Source organism: Notamacropus eugenii, chromosome 2, assembly GCF_028372415.1.
Source record: "Notamacropus eugenii isolate mMacEug1 chromosome 2, mMacEug1.pri_v2, whole genome shotgun sequence".
Lineage (NCBI taxonomy): Eukaryota > Metazoa > Chordata > Mammalia > Diprotodontia > Macropodidae > Notamacropus > Notamacropus eugenii.
In genome coordinates, this window is record NC_092873.1 from 348,999,086 (window position 1) to 349,022,705 (window position 23,620).

The window sequence follows — 23,620 nt, forward strand, 5'->3', positions numbered from 1 at the left end:
ACTTGAATAAACTTAGACATAACTAAGGACCTCTCTGGACCTCAGTTTCCTCTTCACCAAAATGAGAGAATTGCATTAAAAGATCTTGACGGTCCATTCCTGTTTTGAGATTTTAGGAGCCAGGTTTCCAGACTGATAGGTCCTGGCTAAGCTCCAGGTCTAAAACTCTTGGTATAGAGGGAAACAGGGGTAGAAAGAGAATCTTGGAGAATGGGAATTTTCAGAAAAATGAACGCCCTTGAGAAGCCCTATGTTTGGAGTGGGAAGGCCTATGAGGTGTATCACAGTAGAATAATTTATTCCAATTCCCTGGAGAATACAAAGGCCAGCAAGAATACAGGGAGACCTTTCTCTCTCTCTCCCTCCCTTCGGTAGAATAATGAGATGGGAACTAGGGAGAGGAGAGAAGAGGGCTCCCCCCCCCCAGGGGGGCCTTCGGTCAGTGCCTCATCCCTTTCCAAGGAATGGTGCCAAAGTAAACATGGGCAGTGCCAAGAACCAACAGCTCAGGGTAGTGGAGCTGGGTGTGCCTTTCTATAAAGCCCCCTTGGGGCTGCCTGATCCAGCCAGAACCAGGGCCAAGATGGACAGGCGGCGCATCACCTCCTCTGCCCGCCGATCCTATGCCTCTGAGGTTGTGGTACGCTTCCCAGGTTCCCGCCGCCTGGCTCCAGTTGTCCGGCTCTCCCCGAGCAGAATGCCACCTCCGGTTCCCACTAGAGTTGACTTCTCAGTAACTGAGGCACTCAATGCCAGCTTCAAAGAAACACGGTCCAGTGAACGGGCCGAGATGATGGAACTCAATGATCGCTTTGCCAGTTACATCGAGAAGGTCCGTTTTCTGGAGCAACAGAACAAGGTTCTGGCAGGGGAGCTCAACCAGCTTCGGGGCAAAGAACCTACCAAGCTGGCCGATGTCTACCAGGCTGAGCTGCATAGACTCCGGTTTCAGCTGGATCAGCTGACTGCAAGCAGTGCCCGGTTAGAGATCGAGAGGGATAACCTGTCTGAAGATCTGGCCACCTTGAGACAGAAGTGAGTAGGTGGTTGTCCTAAGGAGAAAGGGAGAGGAAAGGGTGCAGTGTGACTTGAATAGGCTGGTCGCCCCCTCTGGAGCAAGGTTATCCAGTGGTAACCTGGGGCAATTCAGAATCTCTCTAGACTTCAATTTCCTCATGGGCAAAACGAAGAGGTTGCATTGGGTGATCTCTGGGGTCCCTTCTCAATCTAAATCTAGGATGTTACAGTCTTGTTTTCCCCAACTTAATAAGAATAGTTCCTACTTCTTGGGTCTGTGATGAGACTGAAAATAAAAAGAAGAGATGAAGCTAGAAAAGGTAGGGAGAGGAGACCTCAAGGTCAAATCCAAAAGCCACAAAAGATTCTCGTTCTCAGTTTTCTCCTGGGAAAATGTGTCTGATTCTTGGAGCAGTAGCTCATTCTGGAGGAGAAGTATGGGACAAATGGCAGGGTGCCTGGACTCTGACAGCTTTTGCTTTACTAGGTTACTCTGGGCATCTTGCTTGACCTCTCTGGGACTCAGAACTGTGTAGAAATCAAGGAGGGAGAAAGGGATGCGAGTGTCAGAGGGAAAGACAAAGTTAGATCCTGGATGTTTATGAAACTGTGGTTCTTGTGCTTCAGACTCTGGTTTGGGGGGGTCTATTAGTCACTCAGTTCATTAGTCTGCTCATCTCACACAGACTGTGAACTGTTTCATCCTTGTGAGCAGAGTCCTGTGCTGAACCCAAGGAGAGATACGCGTGCACACACACACACATCCCTCTAATCTGACCAGGTACATAAGAGACCCATCCAAAATAGAAACAAGGATGGGCTCTTGGGTAGAGCTGTGAGCATCGGTGCTCAGGGAATTCACGGGGAATGGAAGGAAGTCAGGAAGACAGGTAGGAAGAATTAAGGAAGGCATCCCGGAGATGAGGGGGAGTCTTAAACAGGGCTGGGGAGGAAGGAAAGGAAGGGGTTAAAGAGTGAGGATAGAGTGGGCTGCCAGAATGGGTGTGAGACCACTGTTTACATTATTCTTCATGGCCACCTCTAAGAATCTGGCGGCCCTTTAGTTATTCAATTAATCAATTTATTCATGCTACAGATCAACTATCCCCTGTGGGCAAAGCCTTGTTCTAAGCATGAAGGGGAGACACAAGCATCAGCAGGGACTACCTGGATATGGATTGGAAAACAGAAGCTGAAAAATCCAGAGAATACATTGGGAGGAGTCAGTCTAAAAATGCCCTGAGATTCTAGGCAGGAGTCTGAGCAGCACTGTAGGGCCAGGCTGACATCCAGATTTAGAGATGAATTCCTCATTCTGGGGCCATGTGGACAATCTGCTCACATGCTCTTAATAGGCATGTTCTCGGATAGCCTGTGGTGCCCAGAGTTGAATGGGCAATAGAAAGAAACCCCATGGAGAAACTTCTGGGCTATTGGAGGGGGCCAGAAGCAAAGAGGAGGGGAGGGAGTGTTTTATATGTGTGCATATCATTGTGTAGAGAGATATAGATGGGTTAGTGGAATAATGCATGTATATAATCTATTAACTAGTTGCAAGACTCTAGGCAGGTCACTCCCCCAACTCTGGATCTCCATTCTTTCATTTTCAAACAAGGGAATGGGAACCAGGTGATAGCTCAGGGCCCTTTTAGTTTGTCGGAAGGGCAAAAGTTTTGTCCTCCCCTTAACTTCCCCTTTACTCCAGAGGATTGTTGGGACCCTTCTCTCTGTAGCCTTCAAATATCTCATGGACAATTTAAGGTCACTATGTAACATAGTGGGTAGAGTGCTGGGCCTGGAGTCAGGAAGACCTCAGGTCAAATCCAACCTCAGGCTCTTCCTAGTTATGTGACCCTGGGCAAGTCATTGAACCTCTATTTGCCTCAATTACCTGTACTGTAAAAATAAGGATGATAACAATAGCACCCACTTCACAATGTTTTTTGTGAGGATCAAATGAGATCATATTTGTAAAAAGCACCTGGCACATCCTAAGTGCCTATCCCCTTCCTTGCAGGCTCCAGGATGAAACCAACCTTCGACTGGAGGCAGAGAACAATCTAACAGCTTATAGACAGGTCAGGGGACTTGGAGGGGCTGGAGGGAACCAGGCAAAAAGGTGGCAGCATCCCCTAAACTCAGCCTCTCCCTGTCTCTTGTCTTTGCCCCATTCCCTATGTCTGCCTTTGTCTCTCCCTAATCCATCATCCTTCAGCTCTGCCTTCTTTCCTTGTGCCTGGCTTGTCTCCAGTCCTGTCTTTTATCTCTGTCCTACTCATTCTCTGTACTATTCCCTTATCCCTGGAGAATGGAAGCTGGGTCAGAGCTGAGGGATAAGGAGAGTGAATGTGTGTATATGGGGGGGAGGGGGGCATTGGGGAAGGGGATGATATCCTGAGGTCAGAGCTAGTCCTCCTCTCCCTGCTGCAGGAGGCTGATGAAGCTGCTCTGGCCCGCCTGGATCTGGAACGGAAGGTTGAGTCTCTGCAGGAAGAGATTCGCTTTCTCAGGAAGATTCATGAAGAAGTGAGAAAACCAGAATGTTCCAGGATTTCCCTTCTCCTTGTATTCCCTTGGCCCCCAAAACACACAGGCACATGCGGGACAGTTCCATGCACACAAATGCCCAATATTCATCCCAGCCACGGCCATACGTCTTCTGCTTCTTGCTCCTCTTCTTCTCATTTTACGATATCTCTCTTGTCTCTGTCTTTCACAAACTTACACATATACAATCTCTCTTTACCTCTGTCTCCTTCTTTGTTTCTGTCTCTTCTCTGCTCCCTTCCCTCTGTTTCTCATGTACACACACTATCCCTCTCTCTTTCTCTCTAGGTCTCTCTCTCTCTCTCTCTCTCTCTCTCTCTCCTTCCTCCTCCCCCCATCCTCTCCATTTCCCTTTCCGTCTCTTATACACCCATCTGTCTATGTTTGTGTCTCTGTCTTCTCTCCTCCTTTGTCCCTCTCCCTCTCCCTTCACTTCTCTCTTTTCCTCCTCCTTGCCCCCATCCTCTCCCTTTCCTTCCCACTGTCTCTCATATACCCATCTGTCTGTATTTGTATCTCTCTCTTTCTCCTCCTCTGGCCCTTTCCCTTCATCTCTTTCTCACACACACACACACACACACACACACACACACACAGAATTTCATTCTTGTACACAATCACCCCCTGAACCCTCACTCTTCACCACCCCAGGCAGCTAGCTTTTCATTACAGTGCCAGCCTTGCCCTATGCCCTAGAGTCCCTACCCCCAGACAGGAGAGAGGAGGACAGGAGAGGAGGCATTACATGGATCTACATACTTGAGACACTTAGATTCCTTCCTACCCTGCCATGATTAGTTCTTGTTCCTATTTCCCTAACTTGTACCTGGGCCCCACTGCTTATCATCTCTGGAAAAGGGAGATGAGGGATCAGTGAGATGGAGAGCAAAAGAAGGTTGGTCAGATTGTCCTCCAACCTCTCTCCTTCCCCACCCAGGAGCTTCGAGAGCTACAGGAGCAACTGAGTCAGCATCAGGTTCACGTGGAACTTGATGTGGCCAAGCCAGACCTCACTGCTGCCCTGCGTGAAATCCGAACCCAGTACGAGGCTGTGGCCTCCAGTAACATGCAGGAGACTGAGGAATGGTACCGGTCCAAGGTAGGTCTGTCCTCTCAAACCCTTTCTTCTGAGTCTCAGGTGCCCTAGCCCTGCCCTCTGGGTACATTTCCCTCCATCTCCTCCCCAACAGAAATACCACTTCACTCTGGTTCTATGTTTGTAAGATCCCTTGTTCTTTTCATACTTAACATCTATCACTTCCTTTCACAGTATCTGTTTCCTTCTCTGATAAAGGAAGGGCATGGCAGGGGATGGAAGAAAGAGAATAAATGGGTTTAGGTGGGAGTGGGAGGGTAGGTGTATTCTAGGGTGTCTAGAGTCAATGGAATTTTGGGAGGACACTGAGGAAAGAATCAAAGTCTGCCCCCACCCCCTCTAAACCCATATTCCTCCCTGGGCCTGCATCTTTTCCCTCCCCTATTCCCCCCAATGCCAGCCAGAGTTTATCTACCCCCTCCGAAGCCCACTGATTCTCTTTCCTCTACCCCCTCCAGTTTGCAGACTTGACAGATGCTGCCGCCCGGAATGTGGAGTTGCTGCGCCAAGCCAAGCATGAGGCCAATGAGTACCGTCGGCAGCTGCAGTCACTGACCTGTGACCTGGAATCCCTTCGTGGCACTGTGAGCAAGAGAGGGGGCAAAGATCCTACTATTGGGCAAATGGGATAACATAGGAACGGACCAAGACAATGTATCCCCTGGGCTGAGGGTGCTCAGGGTATGGTGTCCAGGGGTGGTGCCCAAGGGTGGCATCCGTGGATGGATCCCATAAAAACATCAGCTGTGGGGTTTGTTTGGGAAGAATGAGTCCCTGGAGAGGCAGATGCGGGAGCTGGAGGAGCGACATGCCAGGGAGGCAGCTGGCTACCAGGAAGCCTTGGTGAGGCTGGAGGAAGATGGGCAGAGCCTCAAGGATGAGATGGCCCGGCACTTGCAGGAGTACCAGGAGCTGCTCAATGTCAAGCTGGCTCTAGACATTGAAATTGCCACCTACAGGAAACTGCTGGAGGGGGAGGAAAGCCGGTAAGCTTTAGTTGCCCGTGCTAATTGAGACTTCAACACTTTGGACCCTGACTAGAAGGTCCCATCCTCAGAACCCTAAATGGCCACTTCAGTAGCCAGGGCAAGCAGTACAAAATTTTCCCACTGACCCTAAATATACCCTCAAAGACAGCTAGGGAGGCTACCATGGGTACGGGTCAGGGAAGAGTTCATCTCTCCTATGACAAGTATATTCTCTCATACCTTTCTATTTTGACTAATATTTCTTGTTAAGCTCAGATGTTTCTATCCTATAAAGGTATGCAAATACTATCATCACCATCTAAATTTTGGTGCCCTAGGACAAAGTCCCATTCACCTTGCCCCAGTTATGGCTCTGCCCAGTTCTGACCTACTCACTCTATTTTCATCCCAACTTACGGCTCCCCTGACTTTATTATTCCCATGACTCTTTGGCTCCCATTTGGCTCCTGATGCCTCTCTTTTGGCCATCAATGGCAGAACCTGCTTCTTTAGCATAAACAATGCCCACTCTCTTTTTGTGGCCTTTGATGTCCTATCCGAAGTCGTCCCTATCCTTACCCTCCCCAGTCTTTCCTTTCATCCCTCTCACTCTCTGTCATCACTCCTCATCATTCCCTACCTTCTCTCCCATTACTCCCCACTTCTCTTCACCTATAACTGCTTCAAAATTCAACTGCTGAGAATTCTTCATCCTTTTTCCTCCTCATGCCTTACAAATTTTCCATTTGCTCCCTGCAAACTTCTAATCCTACTGTATATCATCAAAATCATCTCTCTTCTTCCTGGGTTCATCTCTTTTGAGGAGTCTTCTAAGAGTCAGAGGAAGAAAGTGTGCTTATAGCACTCTTTGATCCTAAAAAACTCCCTCAATTCTCCACCAAGACCTGTCTGATAGTATCTGTCTGGGAGACCAGAAGGCTAGGCAGGAGCCCATGGAAACCAAGACTCACACATTTCCATGACCTTGGAGAGAGATCACACAGATCTCTCATCTCCTAGTCACTAAGTCTGGAAAGGGCTGTTTGTAACTGGGATAGATAGAGCCACCCAATGCTGTTTTGACCCTCACTTTCTGCCCAGACTTTGCCAGAGAACAAAGTAAGTTTGGGGTCTCCCCCACCACCAGACCCTTCCAATTCTCTCATCCTGCTCATTCTCTGCTCCCTTTTAGCATCACCATTCCAGTACAGACATTCTCCAATCTGCAGATCAGAGGTCAGTGGGAATGGCTGGAGTGAGGGAGTGGGGTGGGGTATGCAGGCCTGGGGAGGGAGGAGACCCATCAAGGACCCTGATGGGAAAGTTCCCATTGTTTTGTCCCATGCACCTGTTGGAGTAGCAAAAAGCCATCTATCTGGTCTAGTGTCTGAGGCAAAGAGGGTCTCCACCTGAAGGGCTATTGGGAGCACCAGGGTTTCCTGCTAGTATACACACTTTGGGGAATCCCCTAGGTGTCCCAAGGCAGTTTCCAGATAACCTTCTAGCCCTTTCTTCAACAGACTTTATGGAAAGAATGTTTGGCCCCCTCTTGGCTCTTATCACCTCTTCTCCCACAGCAGGCTCATTCTTTAGGGGTCTAAGTGGGGAATAGAAAGTAGTGTCTCAGCTTCCCTCCCCATCCCCGCCCCACATCTCACATAATCCTCTGAGGATTTTCTAGGAGAAGGGTTCCTCCAATAATTCCAGGGAAAAAGAGGCAGTAGGACATAGTGGATAAAATTATGGGCTTGAAGTCTGGGAACAATCAATAAATATTTTTTAATCACCTACTATATACCAGCACTGTACTGGGTGCTTGGGATACTAATAAAAGAGCAAAACAGGCCTTACCCTAAAAAAAGTTTACATTCTACCTGTTCACAGATAAGAAATATAACATATATACACAATCATTTCAACATTCGGCTGGAAGAGGGACAGTACTAACCACTGAGGGAATCAGGAAAAGCATTGGAACTGGAACCGGGTCTTCAAGGGAGCTAGAGATTCACAGAGGCAGAGATGAAGAGGGAGACTTAGAGTTCAAATCCCATCTCTATCACTTACTGTGTGACCCATGGACTAGTTACTCCAGCAACTTCCCTGGGATTTATCTATTAAATCAAAGACTAGTTGGGATTTGCCTTGGTGGAGAGAGCTCTCCATTCAAACAGCAGGGATTTCTTCACTCTGAGGAAATCTCATTTAATTACAAGGAAAAAGGCAAGAGATAAAAATAAAAAATGAGGTGGGGGTGGTGAGGGAAGTTACTAATTTCCATGAAATCTCAAAATAATAGTTATCCTTGATATTCAATATAATATAAATGGAGATCAGGACCCATTTCCCTTGGTTCCCTGGCTCTACTTGTAAAGGTGAAAAGGTTGGATTCCATTATTTGATCAATAAATCAGTCAATCAACTGGCACTCCAAAAGCACCTACTATGTGTGTCTGGCACTGAGGATACGAAAACAAAGAATGAAACAATCTCTAATCTTAAGGAACTGACCTTTGACTGAGTTAACAAGTTCATATTTAAGTAATAACAAGTAGGTATTTAATACATATATACAAATACAAGTACATATGTTCTGAATACACAGAATAAATATAAAAAATACAAAGAAATACAAGGTAGTTGGAGGGTACTAGAAATTAGGAAGTCAAGAAAGACTTCATGTGGAAGATGGTTTTTGAAATACCTCACCTATAAGGCAGGGGTGAGGAGAGAATGCATTCCAGGCATGTGAGATGCCTGGTACAAAGGCATAGAGATGGGGAATGGAATGAAAAACCAAAAAAATTCAGTTTGACTATAAGTACAAGAAGAGAAATAATGTATAATAGACTTGGAAAGGCAGGTTAGAGCCAGGCTAGGTTTTGAAAGACTGTAAAAGCTGAACATAGGAGTTTAAATTTTACTCTAAAGGCAATAGTGAGTCACTGAAGTTTGTTAAGTATGGAAGTGTCTTGGTCAGATCTGTGCCTAAGGAAAATCACTTTGGCAATTGTATAGAACAGAGGTGCTAAAACATAGCCCATACTCCCAAGTGCACCAGAAACAGGCTACAATGAAATTGGGAAATATTTAACCAAATAAATAAAAGTGCAATAAAACAGATAATATTTTATTTTAAAACTAGGTCAATATGGGGTTATCTGGGATCCTTATGTATAGATGACTACCTCACCTTCTCTTTGGGTTTGATGCTACTGGTGTAGAAGATGAACTGGAGAGGAAAGAAACTTAAGTCCTGGGAACAATTAGAAGGTTATTGCAATAATCTGTTGATGAGGATTTGAACTAAGGTAGTAGCTGCCTGAGTAGGGAATCAGGATGAATATGAGGAAAGGTACAGCTAATACTAGAGAGGATAACCAGAGTTTTCCAAGGAGAAGCCAGCTCTCAATGAGGACAAGTAGATGGAAGCAGAATGAGAAAGAGATCCATGCTGGAGGGATAATTATTCACCATGAAATGGGAATTCCAGGGGACACGCTGAAAGGGGTGGGAAGATTTGGAATAGAACATGGGTATGGAAGAGTAAGCTGAAGATAGTTTGCTCCTTGGTGACCAAGATTGAGTAATACAAGAATAAGGGAAGAAACAAGTAGTGGGAATTGCTAGCCATAGGAAGAGTAATGGATGGCCAGCTCATCATTTCCAAGGAGTGTTTCATGACTCTAAGGTCCCTTTCAGCTCCAGAATCTCTGAGGTGGAAGGGATCTTCAAAGCACATTTAGTGTAGTCCTTTCATTTTACAGGTGAGGAAACTGAGGCCCAGGGATGTAAATTCAATTGACTTGACCAATGCTATGCATTTATTAAGTGACAGAGCCAAGCCTTGAACTTCAGTATTGTGATTTCCAAGTTCAAGGCTTTCTCCAGTACATATGCAAAGAAAACCTACGTATTAGTCCTTGAATGTCCAAGCACACAACCAGAATTCATTTCCATAGTCCCAGAATGTCAAAGCTGGAAAGGACCTTAGGAATCATCAAGAACAAATCCCTCAATTTACAACTAGGATGCAACTGAGGTCAAGAGTCAACTGTGTCCAAGATCATGCAGAGAGTCACACAGTTGACCAGGACTTAGTCAAACCAAGGTCTTTTGTTGCCCAGTCCAGGGTTGTTTGTTTGTTTTTCCACTACACACAGAGTTTTTTCTCCATTTTTCCCCCTTGACCACTATTTGGGTTTGTTTTGAGAATCTCCCCTCAATTCAGCCCTTGGCTTGGTGTTCTTATCCCTCTGGTTATATTGCACTGTGGATAGCACAGAGCATGATGTCCCCAAGAGCCCCTCTTGTATTGAGTAAAGTCTTATATTTCCTGTTCTTAATTTTAAAAACAGGCAAATGGAGTACTTAATCTCTCTTTCTCCCAAGAGGGGGAGAAGCAAAGTAATGAAGTTGCTTTTAACTTCTCCAAGGTGAACCCTGATTCATTCTTACTGTGAGTCGGGTGACCTTTGTCCTCTGCTTCTATGCTAGGAGGTATTTTTTCTTGGGGGGTGGCAGGAGAATGGAATATTATCTTGGAGCTCAGCTTGCATGACTGAGGGTGGGTGGTAGAGGAAGGTAGATGGGGTCCTTGGTGCCTAGAGTTTCTGCCTATAAGAAAGCAACCTTTTCTTGCCTACAGAGACCAGCTTGGACACCAAGTCTGTGTCAGAGGGGCATCTCAAGAGAAGCATTGTAGTAAAGACAGTCGAGATGCGTGATGGAGAGGTAACTGACTGGAAGTCTGGAAGGAACCCTTCCCACCTGCCCAATACCATGAGAATTCAGTATAGGGGCTTCCCAAGGGCCCAAGCTGGAGGGAAGAGCATTAGTCTGTATCTCATGGGGAGGGATAATGTAGAAGGGAAAGCATTCAGAAGATATAAACCCAGGATGCTGTCCATTCTTAGAAGCTCTTCTTCCCAATTTGGTTCTAAGACTGTATCTGTAACCTGTAGGCAGAAATATTATCCCTATTTTAAAGACGAGTTAACTGAGGCTTGAAGTACCTAGATAATTTGCCCAAGGTCAAACCAGAATCAGAATGGACCCAGGGGAATACAGGGTCATTCCAGTTAAGAGTAAAGGAATTATAAACGTGTCCCCTCACCACATTTGGCTCAGATCTAGGAAGGGGGAATCTGGAGAGATGGGCTCCTAAGTCTCCTAAGTCAGGGAAAAGGTCCCTGGGCTAACTGTGCCTTATCTTTCCTTTCTACCAAACATGTCCTCTCTCTCTCCATCCAGGTCATTAAGGAGTCTGCACAGGAGCACAAAGATGTGTGACCCGGGGCGTCCCCAGACAGCCCCTACAGAAGGAGGCAGAGTAGCTGCCTTGGTCCCTAAGTGAAAAGCTGTAGGGTACGCAATTTATCCAGATACGATCCCATAGTACACGGGCTCCTCCCCTCCCTGGCCCCCAGTCTCTTGGCCAGCTTTGCTTGTCTTAGGCTCCCATCAGCATTAGGGCTGATGCTATACTTGTCACCATTTCTCCTCCTCCAGTCCCCTTTCCTACTAACTGGATAGGATGAGCCTCTAGTGTCTGTGTTTCTGGCACTATTCATAAGGGGTTGATGTTAGATATGCTGAGAAATCAGTTTGGTTTAGGCTAGTAAGGAGGAGATGGAAGCAGAGGGGAGAACATTGCTGGAGGTTGCTCCCCCTTGACCCTCCCCACATCCTTGTTTCTATGGCAACTATCGCCAGGGTACCAGGAAGCCCAGAGCTCTCATTCCTAGACTAGGGGGAGCGAAGGGTGGTGTTGGAGCTAGTGGGGGTGGGGAGGGGGATAGAGCGTTGTCTAGGCTGAAAAAGAAGAAATCAGACCTAGCAAAGGGAAAGCAGGGGTTCTCAGGACAAGGCCAAAAGGTGAACCTCTTGTTCTCTGGCCCTGACCTGGGGGAGGTTGAGGATATTCATGGAGGTAGTTATTACTGAGTTATTAATCATTATAGCTCACAGCTATGTAACATTATAACACGTATATTTATATTTAAGGTTTACAATTCACCTTTGCTTGCAGTAAGTCTATGAGGTAGGCAGAATTATTATCTCAATTTTAAAGAAGAGTAAAGTAAGACTCAGAGAGCGTAAGTTCAACAGCTAACTTTAGAATCAGGATCTGAACCCAGGTCTCCCGACTCCAAATCCAATACACTTTTCCTTTGTCTTCTGAGTTCCAGGAGAATAAAATACCCCAGTTGACTTCAAGAGTTGTTGTTAACACAGTATACTGTCACTTATTATTCATAGGTCTTAGGATAACAGATGTCCAGAGAATCAGCATTACAGTCACCCCTCCACTTCACCCTGGCCACCACCACCCCAGATGTGGCTGCAGTAGAACCATTTAAGGGGATTAAGGCTTGGAAAATACTTATACTTGGAGAAAGCCATTTGAAGTTCCATTCTTAGCACTTCAAATTGGGAGGGAGGGAGAGGAAGCAGAGTATTTTTTGGCACAGGAAAGTCTCTGGTGTATGTGGAGGGAGAAGGGGGAGGTCAAGAGGAATCTGAAGAAGTTTGAATGGAGACAAGATTTTGATCTGCACCAAGCCCAGGGGTGGAAGCCTAGTTCAACGGAACATTCTCTCCCTCTCCTCAATTGGAGCCAGGTGGACAGGGCACAGATCAGAATTCCCCTCATGCTTCACTAGCTGCTTCACCTGGTCTCTGATCACAGAAATTAAGAGGTTAACATCCTCTTCCTCAGGCTAGATTCTGTTGGGGAAAGTACAGCTAGAGACATCACTAAGCTTAGGGGAGCATGTAGTCTATTTCCAAGGGCCCCTTCTCACCCAGTCAAGGCCTTCCCCATCTTTTCCCTTTTTTTTCTCTATATAAATTGGATTCTAAGCCCAATCTTGATTTCCCCTCCCTTCTATCCCTCTCAGAAATGCAAATAGGAGGCTCTCTAATTTCCCATTTCATTGTATAAGTTGAAACTTTAGGCTCTCAAGCCAAACCTAATAGAATGTTCCTCTTCCCCAATAATTCTCCTGGCTCAGAAACAGCCATGCTAGGTACTGTGGGGGCTCCCTACACACTGCAGAGACTGTTTAGATGATAGCAGTACCTATCCTCTATCCCTCTCTCACACATACAACTAGCTAAAACATTAATGACCTTCTACAGCACTTCCCTCCCACCACACACACACCAGCCTGGGTCCCATTTTTAAAAATGAGAAAACTAAGGAGTAGAATCAGGGAAAGAGATTAGGATAAAGAAGCTTGAATTTAAAAGTAGTGCTTGACCCATTGTGTCTCCTAATCATTCCACTGAAGGCTTTGTTGGGTATAGGGTTGTTAGTGGAGGAATATTTGGAGCCCAAAAAGTGATCTGGGTCCATTTGTTCCAAAACTGCCACTTCACACCAACAGGCCAGACCTTGGAAGATAATGGAGAACCTTCTTTCTCAAGCTTCCTTCCACTGCGACTTTTCTTTAGTTTGTCACCCCACTGCTTCACCATTGCTGCTTTTAACCTAGTCAGTTGCAGAGGATAAATAATAAAGTGTGATCTGCATTCCCTGGAGTGAGCACCTGATTTGTATTTGAGAGGGACGCACCCTGGACAGAACTGAGGCAGGAGCAGACTTGGCTGTCTCCCCTGGCGCAGGATTCCATCATAGCTGGGAGCCACCAGTGATTCTTTCCTCTTTTCCTCTGGTTCTTATTCTACACCAATTTCCCCAATTAGGGTTTAACTAGGATTCTCTGTGCTAGTTCTCAGATCTGGGTCCTCACACAAAGGCCTAATAACTAAACTCCTCAACCAATTTCACCTTTTGTTCAGACATCAGCCCTGTAAATCATGTCTCCCACCACAAACCTTTCCTAGTTCATGGTCTAGAAAAGGCCTGATGTGTCTCAATATCACTTACTTAGGACCCCTACCTTGTTTTTTAATCTCTTCTCCTGATCCCAAGTCCCCATTTCCCCTGAAAAGAACTTGTAACTGCATCTCCCTCCCTTTGCAGAGATGGGAGACCATGGGTGTATGCACTTTAAGGTTATCACAAATACTATCAGACACTCTTGATATATCACATATACTGTCATATATACATATGTATATATGACACTCTTGTCAGACACTCTTGGTGTATTTAGTTGACTTTAATGAGCTCTTTTTTCCCTCCTTTTTAATGATGTGTTACAAGGGAAGGTCACTCGATAGGAGAAAAGGAAAGGAGTCCATCTCTTGGCTCTAACATCATACACACCTCCCATAGAAGAGGAGAGAGCAGGTTTAAGTATGGAGTAAGACAGTGCCAGCCTCTTCATGGTGACCGTGACCCCAGACCTTGCCTATGCTAATGACACTGTTCATTCAATAGTAGGGGAGTTATAACAACAGTGTGTGTTCCTGCTTCCTGCTCTCCACTTCCCATCCATGGTGCAGTATCATTAGGACTTCTTACATTTAACTAATGTGATTTATAAACAAAAGATAATTTTTAAACTTTTTTTTAATCAGTAGCCATTGAGGTCTTCTCCAAAAGAATCAATCAGCTTCCCAAATCTTTCCCTATTATAGTCATCTCTATTTTCCCCACTAAACCAAAGCTTACTTGACCATCTTTTATGGAAAGACCTAAGACCCATCTCTTGGCTCTGATTCCACATACACCTACTTTAGGAGAAAGGAGAGCAAGTCAGTTCCTGACCTCAGACCCTTATCTCTTCTCCGTCCACTTACCTAGTCTATGCTAATGATACTGTTCATTCACTAGAAGATTGGGGAATTATAACCAACTGCTTCCCTAGTGTCCACTTGCCATCCATGATGCAGTATCATTAGAACTCTAACCATTTAACTAATATATTTAATAAATAATTGGTCTTTTAAGGTCTAAGGGAAAAGCCTATAGATCAGGGCAGCAGGTAAAAAAGTAACAGCAGCAGCGGCATAAGTGGATAAGAATGAAGACAGCTGTGAGGAACACATAACCCACCAGGGCAGCCTGTAGGGCATAAAGGGTCTCAGGGTCTGAGAGAGAAGCATAGTAGCGACCTCGGGATGTCACAGCCAACCGGAAGCCAGCTATCATCTCCCCATCTCGCCAACAGTAATAGATTCCCCTGTCATTTAGCTGGGCGAATCGGATATGGAATTGATTGCCATGGTCAATGAACATCCTCATGGACCGGTTGACCCCCTTCAGGAAGCTGGTGCGGTATAGACGGAGTTGGTCCTTGTCCCAGGCTACGGCATGTTCTGGACGAGCCCCAGGGCAGGAGATGATAAGCCCATGGCCAAGTCTCTGTTGGTGATACTGAATGGGTACTTTGGGAACCCAGGGCTTGCTGCCCAACTTAGAGATGAAAGAGTAGATGGCCAACAGCCCCTCCTGTGACTTCTTCTTGCAGGGCACCATGCAGCTCCGGATCATCAGCTCAGGTGGACGGTGTTTCCTTGCCATATTTCGCAGATTTCTCGGCACTGCCTGAGAGCCACAAGATACCACATCAGGCACGCTCTTTCGGAACCGAGGGGAAAGGCCTGATTTATTCAGGTAGCAAAGACCAATCCGCCATTGTTCCCCCCGGACACCACAGCGATCACAGTGGGTCCACTCCCAGAAGGTAGTGAAGATATGGAGGTTTCCAAGCTCCTCATCCTCAGGAGGCTCCTGGCCTTGGTCAACAAATGCTGCCACCATCTTTTGACTGCTTTGTATGTCCACATCGTAGCCATAGAAATAGTCACCATGGCGTGTTCCACAGAGGTAGATCCCCGAGTCCTCAGGCTGTGCCCGGAACACCAGTAAGTTGAACATTCGGATGCTAAAGCGGGCCAGCATGTTGCTGCCCACACGTACTTGTCCTGAATCAACCACCACCCGCCCATCAAAATCTGTCAGGACTCTGGTGTGGTAACCCCCTAGATGTTCCTGGTAGTACCAGACTACAGCGGGCACCTCCTCAGGTTTGCATTGACAGGGGAGTTCAAAGCTCATGTCAGTCAGGTAAGCTACATTATCAAACATCAAGAAGGCAGGACAAGGAGTCTTCTGAAAAACATTCTCCTTTTCTACCAATTCAAAGGCCCAGAGACTTCCCCAGCTCCAAAGCAGCAGGACAGGGATGTGGACCATACTCCTACTGGTAAAGCCAAAGAGCTAGATGGGAAGAAGGTAGGGTAAAACCAAGGCACTAAAGCGCTTTGGGCTTTAAAGGCCTCCCAACAAATGTTGTGTACAAGGGGGAATCACTCCCCCCAGCTCAGTTCTTAAGGAAGGACCTTTCTGTAGAGAAAGCAGAGCCCAACAAGGAATGTTCCCCCTTTTTTATTCCTATTGAAAATTAGAATGTTTCTAGATCTGATCCCTTCTCATGAAAAGTCATTCTAGAACCAGTCCTTTCTTTCTGTTCTAGAATGCCTGTGTGGAAGGTGTCATTTCACTTTATCCTTGACCTCTCTGCTGCACTGGACACTATTCACCACGTAGAGATGTTCTGATCTCTTCAGGATTTCATGACATTTCTCTCTCCAAGTTCTCCTCCAACAGCACCTGTGACTGTTCCTCAGTTTCCTTTGCTGGCTCACCACCTGCAATCATACTCTCTAATTCTGGATTTTCCTTCTCTCCTCTTTTTGATGACTTCATCTGCTCTCCTGGGTTTAATGATCACCTCCATGCAGATGGCTCATAGATTCATCTATCCAGCCCTAGTCTCTTCCCCTATGCTTTGTTTATACATCAACTAGAATGTCTCAAGCATTTCTATTCAACATGTCCAAAATGAAATTCATTATCCTTCCCCCAAAACCTTCTCTACTTCTATCAAACACACTATAATTTTTCCATTCTCCCAGGTTCATAACCTCAGATCTACATATACTTGGCTCATATCCCTCACACTCCATATATCCAATCAGCTGACAAATCTTGCTTTATGGACCTCCATAACATCTCTTGCATATGACTCCTCTCTCCTCACAGAGGCATCATCTTAATTCATGTCCTCATTCCCTCTTACACCAACTATTGCATTAGCCTCTTTATTGGTCTTCCTGACTCGTCTTTCCCCACACCAATCCAGCTTCCACACAGATGTCAAAATGATTTTTCTTAAGCTCAGGTCTGACTACATTACTCTCTTACTCAATAAACTTCGCTGGCTCCCTATTGTCTCTAAGATAAGACTGGCTAGCTTTTCAAGAACTTCACAACCTAGCCCCAATCTATCTTCCCAACTCCATTATATATTATTCCCCTCCTGCATGCTAATATGGTCAAATTGGCCTTTTTTCCCCAAATTTTTCACACCTGGCACTACTACCTCTCCTCTTTGTGCCTTTGTAATTGCCTCTCCCTATGCCCAGAATGTGCTTCCTTTGCAACTCTGTCTTATAAAACCTCAAACTTCAACCACCTTCTCCACAAAGCCTTTCCTGATCCCCTTAACTCATACTGCCCTCCCTAACTACCTGCTTATATAGAATTTGTCTTTTTGATGGAATGTAAACTCCTTTGTTTCATTTCTTATATTGTATGTCTAGTGCCTGGAATATAGCAGATATTTCATAAATGCTTGTTGATAGCTTTTCTCTTATAGTGTTCACTTTATCTCTTTGGGAGCAGTTTTTCTCTTTCATAAATCCTGGAGAAGTATGTCTATAGTCTGACAATTGTGAACCACCCTTCAAAACCTGGGTAGCTTGACAAATCATTTGCTGGTAATTCTCCATACACTAACTCAGAAAAACTCAATTCTAGGGAAAAAATGGTGTTCCCCCACCCCAAGAAGGTGTCAAAGTCTGTCAATAAACTATCTTTATTGGCCTGGGGTAGATCCTTGTAGATATTAATGGACATAACTAATCACAGATTTTAAAATTCTGCTTGCATGGGTTGATGATAAGCACTAGGGTAAAGGACCTTAATCTTAGGGACAGGAGGCCATTCTTAGCAGGTTTTAAGGATGAGAAGCCAAATGTGTCACAATTTCCCAGTGCTCTCATAAGAGCCTTTGGCTGTTTGAAGTCATATAGATTTAAAGAGACCCATTTAAGGTTAGGATGAGTGAAACCAAACTTTTGCTGCAGTTCTTGAGGGACAAGGTTAAAAGAAAATGTTTGGAGTTAGGCAACAAGATGGCCAACAACATTAAGGACTTTCTAGGAAAAACAAATCTCCAGGAGCTAGTCAGGTTTGCTGTTTGTCCTGAACAAGACAAGATCTCTAGCCAATTTGGTATAGCTCTGACAGCTCCTGGAGGAGTTTCTCATCCTCATCATTCCTACCGTGTGATTTCTCTAGCTCTTGCTCCTTACAGATCAGTTCTTCCTCTGTGGGTCTGGTAACATACATACTTTGGAGTTTCTGAAACAATTTTTGGCAGCTCTCTCTTTCAGCACTGCTCAGCAGGCTCAGGTTGAGGCCAAATCGGCCAGTTCTGGATAGGCTATGAAGGATCTCCAGTACAGCAGCACGGTCAGCTGGCTTAAAATTCTCTGCCAATGTCACCAGCAGTTCACCGAGGAGTCCAAAACCCACATCTACTCGGAAAAGGTGGCCCAAGTTGGGGGCCCCAAGCTGTAACAGGGTCTGATAGCGTTCTGGTCCATTCTGGAGGTAGCGGCGCCAAGCCCTATAGAAATCTGAAGATGTCTCAGGCTGACAATCTCCCTTCTAGGTCAAAGGGAAAAGTAAAAAGAGTTATGTCCTCAAGACACTAAGGAGTCAATACTTGCAAGCTCTATTCCTAGCTTTTCTACTGACTCAGTCTTCATCTCAGGAAAAACATGACCCTTTGTGGGCCTCAACTTCCTCATATAAAATAGGCTTTTTAAAACTTCCCATTGTCAGGCACAAGTGGGATCTTGGGGACTAGGGTGTTAAAATAACAACATGATTTAGCATCATATAATGGAAATTTACAAAATGTGGATACAGCATATTCTAAGATGGGAAGGGAGGTAGGCCACAGGTCTCAGAATCCTAGAGGTAGATCTGATTGGCTGAGAGCTGACAGATCCCATCTCCTCATCCAAACCATAGTGACTGTACATACAATGGGACTGCACTTCATACTTCATGTCCTTAGCAGAATGTTCTCTGGATCAGTGAGCCCATATCGTCCTTCTACTCCCTCAACAGAATTTGGTGCAGTTTCTGCTAGTTACAGCTCTATAAACAGTGGTTGAACTGGGAAAATATGATATAACATAGATAATGTTAATTTGTGGTTTCTCTAAGTCAATATCTAGCCCTGCAGGGATCTATTTCTATTTGAGTTCGGCACTTCCTCTCTATAGAGTACAGAGATCCTGGCCAAGGTCACAGAATCTAAGAGACTGCTCTGATTGGCTGAGATCTGACTAACCTGTCTCTTTATCCAAATTTTGAGATGGTTCTGTACCCTGTACTTGTCACAGCCTGGAGTCTGTGTACCCTAAACCTGAATGAATGGGATTTCTTGAGTGTAAGGGGAATGGAGCTTTTCCCCAAGGTGATGACGTGGTGGGGCTTGCATGCCTCCTCCCCAGAGATGTCCTTTCCTTGAAGTCCTCAGGATGCCTAGGGTACAAATGCCTCCTTGGAATTCTTGAAAGATGGGCCATCCCCTTTAAGTATGACAGCACGTACGAGTAGGACTTTGTACTACGTGTGCTTAGCAGACTGTCCTCTGGGACACTGACCCCCCCCTGCAGTCCCCAGACTCCCAGCACTTAGCTCAGTGCCCAGTACACAGTAGATGCTTAATAAATGTTTATGGAATGATTGGATTGGATTTAGTCTAAAGGCAGTTTCCGCTAGTTACAGCTCTGTAAAAGTTTTGTTAATTAAGAAAAAGAAGCATTACAAGTAAAGGTTAGGGTTCCCCAATGGACTATAGAATGGCTATTTCACCTGGGAGATATAAGTGCTCTCCTCCTGAGTGATGCCTGTCTGAGCAGTGGTACTTGTCACCTGACAGTTCCAAGGCACTGTCTTCTTGATATTCATCTTGTCCTTCCGCTCTAAAGGCTTCAGGTGTGAGGCAAGGACAATGTCCCTGTGGGCAAAGGAGACAGTATTTGAGGGAAGACTCCCCAGGCTGGGTGTGGAGGTATGGAGCTGCTGCCCTAATGGTTCCTGAACCCTGTAACTTCAGCTGCATAAACATGGTGCTATAACTATTTAAGCTAACTGGGCCATGGAATATAGTTAGGACAGCTCTGGGGTAAAGTTGTGTAAGCCAACCTGAACTCTTCATAGGAGGCCACCTTCTGTTCCACAGCCCGGAACTTGGCAGCATTCTCTCTTTGGTATTTCTCATCAGCAGCTAGTGCAGCCTGCAACTCCTTCTCCAGAGCCCTAAAGTCAATGGTATCAGTCTTTTCCATGTCTGGAACCTGGGAGTGAAAAAGAGGGTGAAGTCCAGCAATGAGACATTACCAGGGAAAGAAGCTACTGTATATCATGATAACTCTTTGCCATTCTAAAAAGATTAAAGCACTTTGTCCAAATTATCACTCATCTCAAAGAGAAAGTACAAAAGTTGTCTCCCCATTTTAAAAAAGAAAGGATCTAAGATATGTAGCAATGGTCCAAGATCCCACATAACACCATTGTTTCACTGGGAACAATGGACAACATTTATGTAATTCTTTAAGGTTTGTAATTACACCTACATATCCCACAACAATACTGTGAGGTAGATACTATTATCATCCCCATTTTATGGATGACAAAACTGAGACTCAGAGAAGCAAGTAACTTGTCCAGGGTCACACATGTAGCATATATCTGAAGCAGTATCAAACTCAGACTACCCTGATTCCAAGTCCAGTATTCCATCTACTGCCGAGGACTTCTAAGTTCATATTCCCATCTAGACTTGCTTCTTGACTAAAGACTAAATTGGCACATGTACTGTTAGTCTCTTTATTGAAAAGGTGGTTTAAAAAGCCATTTGAAATTGGGAGGCACCTTAGAATTCAGACTTTAGAGAACTTCCTAAGAACTCGCTTGGAGTGAATGAAGGACATATGGTCACGCAGTCACACAGCAGATGTGACTATAGCTCCTTTTGAGCCTAGGATAAATTTCAAGTCCTGTACATCCAAGACAGATGTAGTGTTGGGGAGGGAGTAGAACCACACAAAGGTTGCTGAATTTTCTAAGGGAGTGGATGACTCTTTCCAGCCTCTTCAATTGTAATAACTGAGCTAGAAGGAGACATAAGAGTATCTGAAAGAATTGGTTAGGATGAATGCTTCTTGACCTTGTGGTCTTGCTCTCTTCTGGAGTCGCTTGTATCACATGGTTCCAACTCAGTGGACACCTGTAGCAGCAGGGGTAGATGTGGACTAGTGAAAAACCAATGCCTAGAGACTCGTGTCTTGCACAAATTAGACATTTCATAAACATTCCCCGAATTGAACTATGACAGAAAAATGGATGAAGGGAAATTTTTTCTTCTACTTGATTTGGATACCTTTGCAGCCAGTCCCTTCTGCCCTTTCCTTCTCAGGTCTCAATGCAAACTGGCTCCCTGCACCTCTGGGAGGATGGAGCTACCCTGAAGGCTCAAAACTGTTGTGGCCATTTGCTCTCCACAAACCCTAACAGATTAAGATCTGTAAAACCCCTCCAAAACCCATGTGGTCCAAGCCCCTCTTTGGAAGGGTGCTTCAGAGCTTATCCTGTCCAAGTCTCCCACTGGAGGAGGACCCTGAGACCCAGAGAACACACAGACACACAGACACACAGACACACAGACACAGACACAGACACACACAGACACACACACACAGACACAGACACACACACACACACAGACACAGACACACACACACACACACACACACACACACACACACACACACACACACACACACACACACACACACACACACACACACACACACGCCCCCACCCTGTAAACAGACCACGCAGAGCCCAGGCATCCTGTGCCCGACCCAATTCCAACTGCCCTGAGAACTAGTAGAGCAGAAGGCGAACCTACCCTAGCTCCTGGTCAGCCGTCGCTACCCTCTAACCCCCTCAACTCAAGAAAAATCCTCATGGTTCTCCTGCCTAACAGGGGGCTCAGGCTACAGCCAAGCGGAAACAGTTGCCTAGCAACAGTCTCACTCAAGCAGCCCACGTGATCGGGCCTCTCCCCGTTCGAGCTGCCCTAGTGATGCCTGATAAAATGAAGGCCGCGCTTGCTCGCTAACGTCGCCTGGGCCGTCACGCTTTCCTGTCCGGCGCGTCGCAGGGTTCCCCCAAACCGCCCCTTCAGCCCGGAATGGCTCTATCCTACTCCGGCACCTCAGGCAGAGTAGCAGGCGGCGGAGGAAAGGGGCGTGGCCTCGACGTCGCGCGGGGTCCTTCCTAGCGAGCGTCGCAGGCGCCGGCCCATCTTCGGACGGAGAGAGCGCGGTATCGGCGTTGGGATTTAGAGCTGCAGGTGAGGAGTCGGCGGCCCCGAAGTCGGGGCGTGAACTCGATCGGATGGGGTCCGAGGCTGGCAGATGTGGAAGGGGTGGACCTTAAAAGAAAACCTCATCTTACAAAGGAGGGCACTGAGGCCTTGGGGCAGGCCCGGCCTCTGCTCGGGTCCCACCAGAAGGGGGGATGAGGGGGCCGGGCCTGGTCGTGGTGGGGAGGGCCGGCGTGTCACTGATGGGCCCGGTCGTGACCGTGGGCAAGTTTCCTAACTTCTGCGTGTCCCTTAGTGGAGTGGAAGCTCCTTGCGAGCAGGGACTTGTTCTTTGTGGTTTTTTCCTTCCTCCTTTTCTATCCCCAGCACATGGCCCTTAGGAGACACTGTGTTTGTTGAGTTCAATGAGCAATAATACACATTTTGTCAGGTGCTTTAAGGTTTATACACCGCTACCTTCCCCTGTACTCCCCCATCACTCAGAAGGCCCAGGTGCTTTATCCTTAGGTGACGGATGAGGTCCTGAGAAGCTAAGTGACGTCATCGCCATCCTCATCATAGCGGACGTTGATAAAGCACGTTAAGATTTGTAAATCACTTTACGTACGTTAGCGCGTTTGTTCTTCACCGCGGTCCTCCGAGGTAGACGCTGATATTATCTCCATTTTACAGATAAGGAGAATGAGGCTGACAGAGGCTGTGACTTACCCAGGGTCATCCACAGCTAGTAAATCTGGTGTGGATTTGAACTCAGATCTTCCCAACTGCACTGGGCCACCCAGCTTGTTTCACTAATAAGCGTCAGAGCAGCGAATCCAAGTCCTGTTAGAAGGGTGCTTGCTGCTGAGTAGGACCTTTAAGTTTCAATAGTTTTAAACTGTAGTAAAGCTTTTGGGATGCCCTCTACACAGTGCTGGGCCCTTAATACTAGAAGATATGTTTTATCATGCATATGTGCACCATATTTACATCCTGGCACACTTTGGAAGAAAACTTCTCAAGTCATCCTAGCTAAAAAAACAAAAACAAAAGAATAGGTCATGGTTTGGTTACCTTAACTAAAAAATAACAAAAATAGGTCATGGTTTGGCGATTTACTATATAAGATACCTTCTGGTAATGAATATTCAATTAATCTAATCCTTGAACTGCGCTTAGTACAAGAAAATTTTCTAGCCTGTCTAGGACCTGCCTGAGCTAATGTAGTTCCGCCAGGATTGACTTGTAACACCAGTGTCACCTTATCACATTGGGGCACTGGAGTAGAAGCTTAGTAAGGGAAACACAGGCATGTTTATGGCTTCGCTGGAAGTTGATTCAACAAATGTTTGTTTTAAATTTTTGTTATTGATATCTTTTTTTTTTTTACATTGCCTACACTTCCTTTGTTATTCACCTAACCATTCCTCCTGTCAAAGAAGAAAAAAAGTCGTTGAGTAAAATTAACCAACTAACCAACACTGACAGTATATACAATTCAAGAAGTATTTATTAAGTACTTTTCATGTGAAAGTCACTTTTCGTTTGCTGGAGAGATACAAAACATAAATGAATCCCTTCTGGTCCTCATGGAGTTTACATGTTTGAATCAAATGAGA

At 45.8% G+C, this 23,620-nt stretch overlaps 4 protein-coding genes across 5 annotated transcripts in view; 2 read left to right on the plus strand and 2 right to left on the minus strand.

The window, feature by feature from the left end:
* Window positions 1-573: 573 nt before the first annotated feature.
* On the plus strand, window positions 574-11,847 carry GFAP (glial fibrillary acidic protein). The gene is made up of 9 exons (XM_072645996.1): window positions 574-1,035; window positions 3,035-3,095; window positions 3,448-3,543; window positions 4,502-4,663; window positions 5,119-5,244; window positions 5,426-5,646; window positions 6,821-6,864; window positions 10,277-10,362; window positions 10,882-11,847. The coding sequence occupies exons 1-9, from the start codon at window positions 584-586 to the stop codon at window positions 10,918-10,920; spliced, it is 1,287 nt and encodes a 428-aa protein (XP_072502097.1). The 5' UTR covers window positions 574-583; the 3' UTR covers window positions 10,921-11,847.
* Window positions 11,848-14,092: 2,245 nt separating this feature from the next.
* FAM187A (family with sequence similarity 187 member A) lies at window positions 14,093-15,834 on the minus strand. The gene has a single exon (XM_072645997.1). The coding sequence runs from the start codon at window positions 15,737-15,739 to the stop codon at window positions 14,507-14,509; it is 1,233 nt and encodes a 410-aa protein (XP_072502098.1). The 5' UTR covers window positions 15,740-15,834; the 3' UTR covers window positions 14,093-14,506.
* A 1,573-nt stretch (window positions 15,835-17,407) lies between these two features.
* DNAAF19 (dynein axonemal assembly factor 19) lies at window positions 17,408-21,741 on the minus strand. Of its 2 annotated transcripts, XM_072645999.1 has the most exons (5): window positions 21,603-21,625; window positions 20,859-20,918; window positions 19,835-19,986; window positions 19,502-19,646; window positions 17,408-18,280 (listed from the first exon to the last, which is right to left on the minus strand). In XM_072645999.1, exons 3-5 carry the CDS (start codon window positions 19,975-19,977, stop codon window positions 17,831-17,833), a joined length of 738 nt encoding a protein of 245 aa, XP_072502100.1. In that variant the 5' UTR covers window positions 19,978-19,986; window positions 20,859-20,918; window positions 21,603-21,625; the 3' UTR covers window positions 17,408-17,830. The 2 variants fall into 2 exon arrangements, with proteins under 2 accessions (XP_072502100.1, XP_072502099.1); XM_072645998.1 differs by lacking the exon at window positions 20,859-20,918 and having other exon boundaries at window positions 21,603-21,741.
* Window positions 21,742-21,789: 48 nt separating this feature from the next.
* Window positions 21,790-23,620, plus strand: part of EFTUD2 (elongation factor Tu GTP binding domain containing 2) — a 49,569-nt gene continuing 47,738 nt past the window's right edge. Inside the window, exon 1 of the mRNA XM_072645995.1 lies at window positions 21,790-22,049. The gene's annotated coding sequence lies outside the window, so the exon portion shown is untranslated. The remainder of the gene's footprint in view (window positions 22,050-23,620) is intronic.

Excerpts from the sequence above, each read along its gene's own strand:
- GFAP (XM_072645996.1), top strand. The coding sequence starts at position 584 with ATGGACAGGCGGCGCATCACCTCCTCTGCCCGCCGATCCTATGCCTCT. Across the intron at positions 3,096-3,447 it reads ATCTAACAGCTTATAGACAG|GAGGCTGATGAAGCTGCTCT; the intron begins GTCAGGGGACTT and ends TCCCTGCTGCAG. Across the intron at positions 3,544-4,501 it reads TCAGGAAGATTCATGAAGAA|GAGCTTCGAGAGCTACAGGA; the intron begins GTGAGAAAACCA and ends TTCCCCACCCAG.
- FAM187A (XM_072645997.1), bottom strand. The coding sequence starts at position 15,739 with ATGGTCCACATCCCTGTCCTGCTGCTTTGGAGCTGGGGAAGTCTCTGG.
- DNAAF19 (XM_072645998.1), bottom strand. The coding sequence starts at position 19,977 with ATGGAAAAGACTGATACCATTGACTTTAGGGCTCTGGAGAAGGAGTTG. Across the intron at positions 19,647-19,834 it reads GCCTCCTATGAAGAGTTCAG|GGACATTGTCCTTGCCTCAC; the intron begins GTTGGCTTACAC and ends CTTTGCCCACAG. Across the intron at positions 18,281-19,501 it reads AGAGCACTTATATCTCCCAG|AAGGGAGATTGTCAGCCTGA; the intron begins GTGAAATAGCCA and ends CCTTTGACCTAG.